General features: G+C 33.7%; 1 protein-coding gene across 2 annotated transcripts in view; it reads left to right on the top strand.

Annotated features, from left to right (window-relative positions):
- Positions 1-12,443, top strand: part of CDH18 (cadherin 18) — a 333,943-nt gene that overhangs the window by 205,098 nt on the left and 116,402 nt on the right. For both annotated transcript variants that reach the window (XM_060091599.1, XM_060091600.1), the window contains one exon: positions 1,892-2,059. In XM_060091599.1, the coding sequence (XP_059947582.1) occupies positions 1,892-2,059 (168 nt within the window). The remainder of the gene's footprint in view (positions 1-1,891; positions 2,060-12,443) is intronic.

Below are 12,443 nucleotides of genomic sequence, written 5' to 3'. Positions count from 1 at the left end.
GGTCCATGCTGTAAAACAGGGGTTGTGCTAATTCGTCTTCTCTGATCCTCTGAAATGAATTACATTCAAATTGCATAAAACTATCTATCATTCACTTTTTTAATGACAGATTTTATTTTCACATATGTATATTCTTCAAATATCACTGTAATGATTTCATTGTAAAACATCCTGGGCAGTAATCTCATACTTCTACACATCAGAGGCAAGTCCCATTTCTAGTGTATTCTTTTTAGAATGGCATTTTTTTTCAAATATCAGAGAGTATACATTTCTTTCATTAAATATTTTCATAAATTCTTAACTTGTTCCTTTCTGCATCTATTTAATTTTTTTCTTATATAATTACCATATGTGATAAAACATTCTATTTAGTAAGGATGCTTGAGGCTTTTTCATATGCATGAATTAGATGAATCATTTATCATATTATTATAATTTCTTTTGATAAGAATAATTTTCATTCTTATTTAGCTTCAGGAAAGTTCTCCTAAATTCCCTCAATTATATGTTCACAAGTTTTGAAAGTAGGGGGATCTCTTTTCCTGGGGCCCGTGGCTCTCCTCTCAGAGCATCGCATGTGCAATCAATTCAGTGGAAAAAAAAAAAAAAAAAGGAAGCGGTTAAGTGTTCTACATTCAAAACAACTGATTGACTAATCCTTTCCACCTTTAAAAGACTATCTTTTCCACTTGGATATACAAACCCATTTTCTCCTATTATATCAGTATATTGTCTGCAAAAGTATTTGTCAAGCTCTATAGTTGGCAGTCATTATAAATGGCACTGTCCCATGAATTAACTAATCAAGTGTGAGTTTAATTGAAGCCATTGGTGTCTTTCTCAAAAGTGACCTGATCCAACTCTTTTGAATAAAAGTAAAAAGATGGTTGTTAAATGGTAACCTATGTTTGGAGTAGCAAATATATTTATATTGTACATTTATATGAATATAAAATATAAATATAAACACATGTATGCTTATATATTTATATGCTTGTGTTTAATATGGCTCATGTATATGAGGACAATTTTTTTTATTTTAAGACATATTTGATAGTCCTTGCATAAACTTGACCTGCTAGAAAATGTGTTCCAGTTTCTAAATGTAAGGCTTTGTTGACAAATCTATCTAATTTATGTGTGTGTGTGTTTACCTACACAAAACTACATATGTATATATAACATTTTGTATCTCTTTATTGAATCCAGTATTAATTAATGAGAAACGCATTAAATGTCTTTTTTGGTACTACAAGAAAAAGAATGTGGCTTCTACATGCAAGTCTTGGAACCAATCTCATCACTTTATTTTGCTTGTGTACTTAGATCTAGTTCTTATTGTAGTTGTTATTTCCTGACAAAAAGTCAGTTTCTTAGTCTTGATAAATGTTAAAATCCCTCCTGCCTGTAATCTTTGTTCAAGTGTCTACACTCCGCCAATGTTTTTCATCATCAAATTTTGACAACCCTCTCAGAAAACTAAGTAAATTGTTCTGTAGGGAGGAAAATTAACCACTCAAAACATCTCAGCTGACACTTGCGAGGAGAATGAGTTGTGAAATATTCAGGCCACCAGCAGAAGGAAAGAGCAGGGACTGCAGGGCTGTCCTCTAGAGGCCAGTGACCCCAAAGACCACCAAGAGATGGGTATCTTCATTTACCTCTAATAGATTGGTTTGGGATGCATGGTTATAAATAAATATTTCGATGAGACAGTTTTAATAACATTGTCAAGGTACTATTTGTCTCAGAAGCCTGGTTTTCTCTCAAAAGAATTTCAGTTAAAACTACTTTTCTTAAAAGAAAAAAATAAAAAAGAGAGAGATACCTATGTTGCTTCTCATTTAATGTATAATCCATACTGTTTTGTTTAAAATATGTATTACAGGAGTTATTAGAACTGCCTTACATAATATGGACAGAGAAGCCAGAGAACATTACTCAGTGGTCATTCAAGCCAAAGACATGGCTGGGCAAGTTGGAGGGCTGTCGGGATCCACTACGGTCAACATCACCCTGACAGATGTCAATGACAACCCCCCACGGTTTCCTCAAAGTACGTACCTGTTTCTTCTGGTTTGCACTTATCACTATTCATTTATGTAAAACAGATTGAAATACAGTTGACCCTTGAACAACACAGATTTGAGCTGCAAGGGTCCACTTTTACATGGATTTTTCTCAGTAGTAAGTACCACAGGACTACATGATCAGATCTGTGGTTGGTTGTAACTGCAGATACTGAGGAACCTGGATACAAAGGGCCGACTATAAGTTATATGCATTTTTGGACAGCATAGAGGTTGGACGCTCCTAAACTCCATGTTGTTCAAGGGTCAACTATACTTGAACATATAATATCATGTTACTATTATCTTAAATGGGAATATTTTGTTTTGCATGGTTTTCCTTTTATACACAAGACTAAAGAAATCACTCCATCTGTGGTCTCCTGAACCTGGCAGATAATTGTCACTGTGTTAGATAGCCATTTCAGTTGGCATCACAGTTAAATACTAAAAATAAGATAGTGGACTAAGGAATGATATCCTGCATTTGCTGAAGTAGTTATGTATTACTAAGGAATTCATGGAGATATTCATAATACACTTTGATACGGGCATTCTACTCTTGCAAAATAGTCAAAAATGCATGTTTTGTAACTGAAATTTAAAAAAAATCCTGCAAGTTAGGAATGAACACTTTTCACATACACACACACACAAACATGCCATCCAACCACAGGGTACGGCTAATATAATAAAGTCTGATCTCAAAGTAGAATATGAACCTTGTGAATACAGAGCACAAACTCTCAGGCAATTCAAGGGAAGAGAGTGTTAGTTCTGTGAGCTCAGAATGAAATTGTGTTTATGACACCCTCAGAAAGGGAAAGAAACATATTTGAGTATTTCTAATGTGTCAGAAACTGTGGATGGCATTTTATAGAATAACCATTAATTATCATAACAGTCCTGTAGGGGAGCTGTCCTACTTACACATGCTGTTTAAAAACTGTAACAAAGTAGACAGCATGGGATGTCAATAAAGACTCTCCACAAGTCAGTATGAAAGGCCGTCCCCAGGCTTATCTCTCAGCATCATTCTCAGTACACTCCATACACGATGGAATACTGCCTGTTCCGAAAACATAACAGTTTGTGCATCCTTAAATCAGCCCAGAATTTTCCACACTCACGTGCCTTTGTTTAAAAGCCCACTTACTGGGCTTTCCTGGTGGCGCAGTGGTTGAAAGACCACCTGCTGATGCAGGGGACGCGGGTTCGTGCCCCGGTCCTGGAAGATCCCACATGCGGCGGAGCGGCTGGGACCGTGAGCCATGCCCGCTGAGCCTGCGCGTCCGGAGCCTGTGCTCCGCAATGGGAGAGGCCACAACAGTGAGAGTCCCGTGTACCGCAAGAAAATAAATAAATAATAAATTAAAAAATAAAATAAATAAAAGCCCGCTTACAAGTTTCTCTGACCTCTGTTGCAGAATTAGCAGAGAGTTAATTAACCCTCATTTCCTGTTATATAGCACTTTCCCATGAACGTTTATGCTGTGTTTATTTCCATAGGTGCATATCTCCCCTACTGTGAGTCCCTCTAAGTAATAATGATGCTTGACTTGTCTTTGTACCCTTAAATATTCAGATCATTGCCGAACCCTTGATAAATGATTACTAAATGAATGAGTAAATTAGTCAAATTTAAATACTCTATCAAACTACTATTGTTAAAAGACAATTTAAGAAAAAAAAAATGTCATGAAGAACCTAGTGGTAAGACAGGAATAAAGACACAGATCTACTAGAGAATGGACTTGAGGATATGGGGAGGGGGAAGGGTAAGCTGTGACAAAGCGAAAGAGCGGCATGGACATATATACACTACCAAAGGTAAGGTAGATAGCTAGTGGGAAGCAGCCGCATAGCCCAGGGAGATCAGCTCGGTGCTTTGTGACAGCCTGGAGGGGTGGGATAGGGAGGGTGGGAGGGAGACGCAAAAGGGAGGGGATATGGGAACATATGTATATGTATAACTGATTAAATTTGTTATAAAGCAGAAAAAAAAAAAAGACCAGTGTTAAAGAAATGCAGGACTAATTCATAGTTAGGTAAAGCCACTTTAAAATATCGATTCTAAGGATAAGATTATGTGACCTGGTTCTTTTATGTGGCTTTTGCTCCATGAAGAAAATATGTTTGAAAGAAAATTATAAATCATAGATAGGTCCACATTATTAAGCCATGAAATATAATTAAATTTCAAGTCATTTTACAAAATTATAGTGCTTTTTTTTTTTTTTTTTTTTCCCCGTACGCGGGCCTCTCACTGTTGTGGTCTCTCCCGTTGCGGAGCACAGGCTCCAGACGCGCAGGCTCAGTGTCCATGGCTCACGGGCCCAGACTCTCCGCGGCATGTGGGATCTTCCCGGACCCGGGCACGAACCCACGTCCCCTGCATCGGCAGGCGGACTCTCAACCACTGCGCCACCAGGGAAGCCCTACAGTGTACTTTTGTATTCATTTTATCCCTTATTCCACACAATATACATATACACATATTTCATTATGAGAAAAGTGCTGTTGAACTCAGCTGAATATAAACTTTATTATAATTTACAACACCAACCTTATTTTCAACCTACCTTATTTTCAAATAAATTCTACCACCACTATTTTAAAGATATATATTAATATCATGACCCTTATTGTAATAGAATGAAAAACTCAAACTCTACACAGTAGAGGCTCAATAAATGCTTGATCTTGGTACAAATAACATCTTCCATTCTTTCTCTCCCTCCTTCTCTCCATAAACTGATTTTTAAATTGACAAGTCCATTAAAACTGATTTTAGAAATCAACAGAAGATTGTAATGGTGATGAATATAGAAAAGTGTATTCCTAATTTATTTTGATTGGTGATAGTTGCTGAAGCATCAGTTCATAGGAAAAACAATTGTTTTACCTGACAAGGACACAGAATAAACGTACATTCATTGAATTAACTCATTATATCCAATGGGATCTACATGTCTTCCATCTGTAGCAGTCTGTGCATAATGACTGACAACTGTCAATCCTGCCACATGTTGAGATACTCTTAGTGTTTTGAAACAGAGGCAGTACACACCCGGAACCTCACACTCTGATTTGTTTAAAAGGTATTTTATTGTGCACACATATTGCACTAAACACATTGCTGCTTTCAGAATGATTTGGTGTCACCATGACAAGAATAGCTTGCAGTAAAGTATTCTTTAATTTTCCCACAAGCATTATAACTCACCAAGTGGCTAGATATATAGTGGGAAACTTTGCAAACTGCATGGAGGAAAAAAATGTGATGTGCTATGAGGACTTGCATTCATGAAGCACCATGAAATGCACCAGGAAATCTATAAACAGTTCAAATTCTATAAAGATCAGTCACCAAACAGACCCAGTAGTCTGTTTCCTTAAGATGTTTTTGTTTTGTTTTGTTTACAGTTCTCCTTCTGACTTTTTTTTTTCTCTTCACTTGAGAAAGCCATATTTTACCATAACTGACTGACTCAGGTTTAAACATCTGGCATGCAAAGCTTTGCAAAATATTCCCTCATAGCATTTTTTACAATGTCTTTCTCTTCCTATCAATTTGCTATGGCCTGCGAAAATCAGCTTGTTACATCTTGTATCTTAACTTAAAGTTATCAGTGTACCTTAATTTAAGGTAAATGGGTTTTGAGTAAGCATTTGAGAGTTACACGTGAACTAGACTAATAATTTGCTTTACAAAGACTCTCTACACTAAGCAGATGCAAACTCAGTGGCCTGGAATACAAGGCAAACGAAAGTCCAGGTGGAAGCGGGCTGCCTGTCAGTGTCAGGGAGGCTATGGGGGAGAACAGACATTGGATGGTACATGTCCAACTACACATGACAAATTAGAAAAGGGAACTACTTGTCAGACTCACAGTGAAAGAGAACAAATCAGCCCATCTGTGGCTTGAATCCTTACTCAAAGGACACAAGTGATGCCTGGTTCTTCTTCAGAGACAATATCTCAAGGTGTAAGTTCCTCAATATTAGTACTTTTATTGAAAGGAATCTATTCTAATTCTGAAGATTCTTGCTATTTCCTTCTCTGGTTTTAACTATGCTATGGTTATTCCATAATTGATTCTCAGACAGATAAAAAGTCACTGAGGTCTATTATTCTGTGTAAAGAAAATGTGCATAAATATCAGTAACCTTCATGAAAGCTCATAAAGCAAACCTTCTATACCCTAAATGAAGGAAGTTGTATTTGAGAATTGTCCTCATAGAGTAAATAACCAATCTGGGGAAACAAGAAGAACACATGTCAAATAATCATTAATTAAAGAGCAGAAATTTGATCGTTTAACAAAAATTCCCCTAAGAACTTGAAATAATTGCAAAATTAAGTCATCCAACAACTTTAGCCTGTTTGTGACTCGAGTTGATATAGTGCAATGTTAATATTGGGAGGCTCAAGTCCTAAAAGTTCAGTAGATGGCAGTATTTCCCATAAACCTAAGAATGAGAAAACTAACTGATGTGGGTAAATTTAATGTTAGTAAAAGAGGTAATATCACTGATGGAAATATTGACATTGATGTCATTTTGTTGATGGTAAAATATTTTAGATGAAGGCCTGTTGTTTTAAAGTTATTATTTGCATTTTCATGAGAACAAATCTAAATGGCATATAATATATTCAGCATTAATATTTGATTTGAAACAAATTAAAAGAAACAAGCAAGCAAGCTTCTCCTTTGATCCATCAAAATGTGAAGTACATATTTCAATTACCACCAAGTTGGAGTTTTTCTAGCATACTTTAAAAAAAATACCTAGTTTATTTTACCATGGTTACAGGCATATATTTTGAAACTTCTTGAGTTTTTTTAAGTGTCAACATGTACTTGATTTAAAAGAAGGTAAATTCCACAGCTTCATGGTTAGTTTTCTACATATATAAATTAGTTCAAGTTTATTCATTATGTCACTGCAATTTTCTATATTCAAACAGAAGTTTTTTTTTGTCAGCTCTTGAGAGATGTATGTTATTATATCCCATTATGATACTGGATTTTTCTATTTTTTCTTCTATTTTTTATTAGTATTTTTTGGTTTTGTTTTATTTTGGTTAGATATAGTTTGAAATCATGTTACCAGATGCACACAGATTTAAGGTATGATATCTTCTTCTTTGAAAGTATGTCATTGTGAAACATCTCTCTTTAATAATGGTTCATAAATTAAAGTCCAATTTATCTGACATTAATATAACTATTCCAGATATTTTGTTTTCCTTTTTTTTAGTTAACAGCTGTATGGTATAATATTTTTCATCATTTTACTTTTTTACTATATTGTTCTTATTTTTTTTAAGTTTCATTTAAGACACTAAGTTTTTGTTGATTTGTTTTAATCTGGTTTCACATTTCTGTTGTTTATTTTTATTTACTATACTTATAATTAATTACTGGTACATTTCTATTTAAGTCTACCATCTTGCTACTTTTTTCTTTTATTTCTTTTCTCTCTGTCCTTACTTTCTATGAATTATTCTTGTATTTAATTTTGTTCATTTTATCCTCCATCAATATTTTTTATTTTACTTTCTTCTATTTTTCTTTAATGTTTGCTCTAGATATTTCAATTTATTTCATTCCACCTTAAAATATAATTTATCACTTGAAAAATGGAATAACTTTAAACTTTAAAAATCTTTTATTTTTGCTATTTTTGTCATCTTATAAATTAAGCCTTATGTGAAATTGTAATTTTGTTTTGTTTTGTGTTGTTAAAGAATCATGTTTTAAGTCAATTATAATTTATCCTTCCTGGTGCTATTTATTTTCTTTATTTTCCGTTTTTCCTTCTATAGTCATTAATCATTTTAAAAGGAAATTCTAAATTTTCTTTAAAAATCCCTTTCTCTTCCTTTAGTGCTAGTCTACTATCAATGATTTTTTTTCTTTTTAGTTTTTGTCATAAACATTCTTTTTCCTACATTTTTAAAAGGGTAATTTCCAATGGAAATGGAATTCTAGCTCGAAGGATATTTTTCTCTATTTCAAAAATTAATGATGTAATGTCTGCTGACCACCATCTTGTCTGTTAAAAAAAAAATCCGTCTCAGTCTTATCATTTTACTGTAGTTTATTCTACTTTAATGGATCTTTCTTATTTTAAGATATTCTGTGCTTAACTTTCCAGAAGTTTAACTATGTTGTACCTAGGATGTATTTACTTTTTTAAGAATCTGCTTTTCAATTATAAGGCATTTTAAAGCTATCTTTTATTGAGTTCCAAGGAATTTTGGTCAGCATTTACTCAAATATTTCTTCTATATTATTTCCTCACTTCTTAACTACTGGTTCTGCAAAAGGATACATGTATGCTCTTTTAAATATGCATCATCAGTCTACTTTTCTATATATATATTTGTTGTTGTTGTTGTTGTTTTGTATAGATATGTATGTTTATGGACATGGGCATATATTTCTTAGAAATAATTTGATTGTTACTAGTTAATCTTTACAAATCAATTTCTAATTCTTCATAGAATGCTGAAAAAAGTAGGAATGATTTTCATTTGGGATTTATAAGTTTACAGTTTTTTCAGTTTTTTATGAGTCATGCTTATGATTAAAAGTGAGAGAGTGTTAAAAAGTGGCCCATTGTATCATTACTTTGAAGAAAATAAATTTGTACAGGAGAATCAGCTTTGCAATGCTGCATGTTGACACATGATAACACAGAATGTTGGTTAAGCATATTCCCAATTACAGTGAATATTCTGATATAGGACAATTGTCCTTTTAATGTGTGGCATTTGAATGGCTGTAGAATTAGTCTTTTATTCATGTATTAAAAATATTGCAGGCAGAGCTTAACGTAATGCTTAATGATTAGTATTCAATACAATTGTCTTAGTTTCAGGGACATCCCAGATTCTTTGTGTATCTTTTTTTTTTTTTTAATTTGAATGTAGCATTTCCAATGTATACTCTATCTGCATAAAACAATTTAATGTAGAGATTTTGAAACTCTCTGGTTAACCTTATGATGTCAGACATCCTGTATAAATCATAGTACAGTATCTTAACCACTTATGTGTCAATCAACTTTCTCCCAGAATCATCTATAAATAGATATGTATCTTGTGTAAAGGTGGTCACTTTCCCAAGTAAATATTTTTCATGTAATAAACATATTAACTAGTCAGAATAAATGTAATGATCAGTTGATTACAGTTCTTATAGGCTAGGGCATGCGGTTAATCTTAGGAAATGACTTATTTGCTCACCTGGTAAAGCTACTGAAGCAAAGGTACGAGGTCTTTTAAAAATCAATTAGAATCGAGACTATCCTGGGAAAAAAAAGTATATTAAAAGGGACAAGCTTCAATGAACTAAATTCTCTTTTATTATTCCCATGAAGTCTTCCTTTCTTAAAGGTTCTTCAGTTAATCATTAACATTTTGTGATGGTGTCTAAGAAATTATTTGAAAAGGATCACATATGGCATATGAAATTATGGAATATTCAGAAAAAATTATGAAATAATATCTGTATCTCTGTCACATAAAATTATGTACTCTTAACACCAAAATAGGTAACATTGGCACTATTTAGAGGTATATTTAAAACTTGCTAATGAGGTAGAATATCACTTAGAAATTATTCACATATATTCAAACTAAGAAAAAAAAAAAGACACTACTAATGTACTATAAACCATTTGATACCTAAAATTCAATAATACACATTACACCACCTCATGGCTCAACAAGTCTAAGTTTCACATCCAGCCATTTAAATCATAAATGTTCCAGTATATTTAACTTTCCCAGATAAGGAGAAATTCTATCTTAAAATAATTTAAAGCATCAAAAATGCTATAGACTCTGTAGTAGACATTTGGTGTAACAGACGTTTCATTCATAGAAAAAATTCTGTCTACACACTTTCTAATTTTTTTCCATGGAAAATATAGTTGCCAAGAGTGAACCAACCTTCATGATATTTACAAAAAAAAGAAATGTAAGTGTATACATAATCAACATTTTGACAACAATTAGGTAGCTAATATTAAAAAGGAGCTTAAATTTAGAGGAATGAAGAAAAACAAGTTGAAGACTTGTTTGATATGACAAGTCTAGTCTCTATAAGCTGGCACCAGCTATAGAACTCAGAGGCTCCTTCTTTCCAATATGGCCACCTCTTCAGCTAGGGAGCTTCCCCTCTTACATATTTGCCTAGGTGCTGTAGTGCTCTCTGTCTCCTGACTTTGAAAATATAGAGAACATTATAGGAGTGGGAGTTCCTTTCTATGGGAGCTCTGTTGTAGAGTTCTGTGAAGCCTAAATGTCATACTCTGGACAAATAAGAGTTTAGGGAATTATGTGCATTCTGCTACTGATGTAATTATGTTTTCCCTCAATAAATTTTAATTTATATTTTCATGTGGGTGTAGTAGTGTGAGTGAATCTGCACTTCAAGTGGGAAATTTGCAAGCTGATGTTGTGAGAGCCCAGAGAGAGTATAAGGCAGGATGTATGCATTGGAAGCTAGCATCTTAGCTTGTTAGCCCTGGAGAAAGGAGGAAGTATATAATTACAGGAACTTATTAGAGATGATACTAGAGTTAAGTGTCTGGCATGAAACCAGAGCTTGCTCTGAAATGAAAAACGGAAAAACTGTACTTATCAATCAACAGAAGATGCAACATAGACACTGACATTGGGGGAATAGATTAGACACAGCTGAATACAGAATAAGTAAACTGGAAGATATGTTTGAAGAAAATTAACCAGAATGCATCTGAGAAGCTGAAGATTAGAGAGAGAGTGAGAACGAGAGAGAGAGAGAGAGAGAGAAATATGTACCAAAGAAAATAAGCTTCAATGTACAATCATAGGACTTTCATATGAAGACAACAAAGAAAATGGTGAGGCAGTGTTCAAAACACAAAAACAAAAAAGTAAACTAAGAGTTTTCAAGAATAAATACTGACATGAAACCTTAGATAAACAATTATTAGAAGATCCAAACAGAGTGGAAAAATATTATCACGTAGATGTGTTATGGTGAACTTTAGAATTCCAAAACCAAAGAGAAAACCATTTAACTCACTATGAACTTATCATCAACAAAAGCAGAGTACAGATGACAATAGAGACTTGTCTTCAAAATTGATGAGAAGGGGGAAAAACTGTTACTCTAGTAATCTTTAACACGCTAAATTGCATTAAAAGTGAAGATGATATAAAGATACATTAAAACAAAAAGAATGAATTCATTGTTCAGAGAACCTCATTGGAAAACTACTTAAAATGTTTGTCTCAGAGGCTGCAATCTTTATACAACATTCATTCTCATTTGTCTTCCTCAGAGAATTCTGTTTGGAATAGTATTTTACTGACTTCTCATCCTCAAATACTTGGTGTCTCTCTTACTTTCCCTGGTAAATTTAATTATTCTCTCCCTGTCTCTGTCATGCTTTCCAGTGATTAGAAGATATTTTCCCATTGAATTTAGGATTCACCAGTTAATTTGACCAAGACACCAACAACAATAAATTATGTGGATTTGTGTTTGAAGAAGAACAAAGTATGAAGTAATGCTTATAGGATGCTAGAAGGTGACTGTGTTTTGCTTTGATAAATATTTTCCTAGGATAAGTTGGAAGGCAAAAAATGTACCTAATGAAGCTATGGCTTTAGGAGAAGAGATATTAAGAGAGAATGTCTATAATATGAGTTGATTTTTATTAGCTGTATTTGATAAGATACTACAAGAAAGAGGTCAGCTCAGAAAAAAAAAATCGTGTATTTGCTAATAGGCATGAAAGAGAAGAGGAAGAAATTAGAAATTTCATGACTTTTAGGGCTAAAAATGCAAATGTAAAGGGTTCAACAAATAAATTAGCCTTAGAGCCTTAGGGACAGAAACACATAATGATTGCAGACAATAATTTCTGAATTGCTATGAGCCACTGACATATTTTCCCTTTTAAACAGGGTGTTTATTTCAACAATGTTGTCCTTATTCATCCCCAGTTATATATTGAATTTTTGGTGGGCAAATAATGTGTCCTAATTCAGTGGTCTCTGGAACAAGAAAAGCCACATTGTATATGATTATATCAAAAGGTCTTGAAATCAAGACTGGTGCCATGTTTTAAAGAGATTTGGGGGTTTCAGGGAGCAGGTAAGTGGATTTTACCTCTAAGGGGCACATAGTTATTTGAGTCTAGAGAGTGGACAGTGAATAGATTGTATTATTTGTTCACAATTATTTCTTTCCCTCCCTTATCATGCTTTCCTGTAGGTGGTATATATGTCCCTGCTACTTTTTTTTTTTTTTTTTTTTTCTTTTTGCGGTATGCGGGCCTCTCACTGTTGTGGCCTCTCCCATT

The sequence above is a fragment of the Mesoplodon densirostris genome, chromosome 3 (assembly GCF_025265405.1).
Source record: "Mesoplodon densirostris isolate mMesDen1 chromosome 3, mMesDen1 primary haplotype, whole genome shotgun sequence".
NCBI classification, from domain to species: domain Eukaryota; kingdom Metazoa; phylum Chordata; class Mammalia; order Artiodactyla; family Ziphiidae; genus Mesoplodon; species Mesoplodon densirostris.
This window is presented reverse-complemented; position numbering and strand designations above follow the sequence as displayed.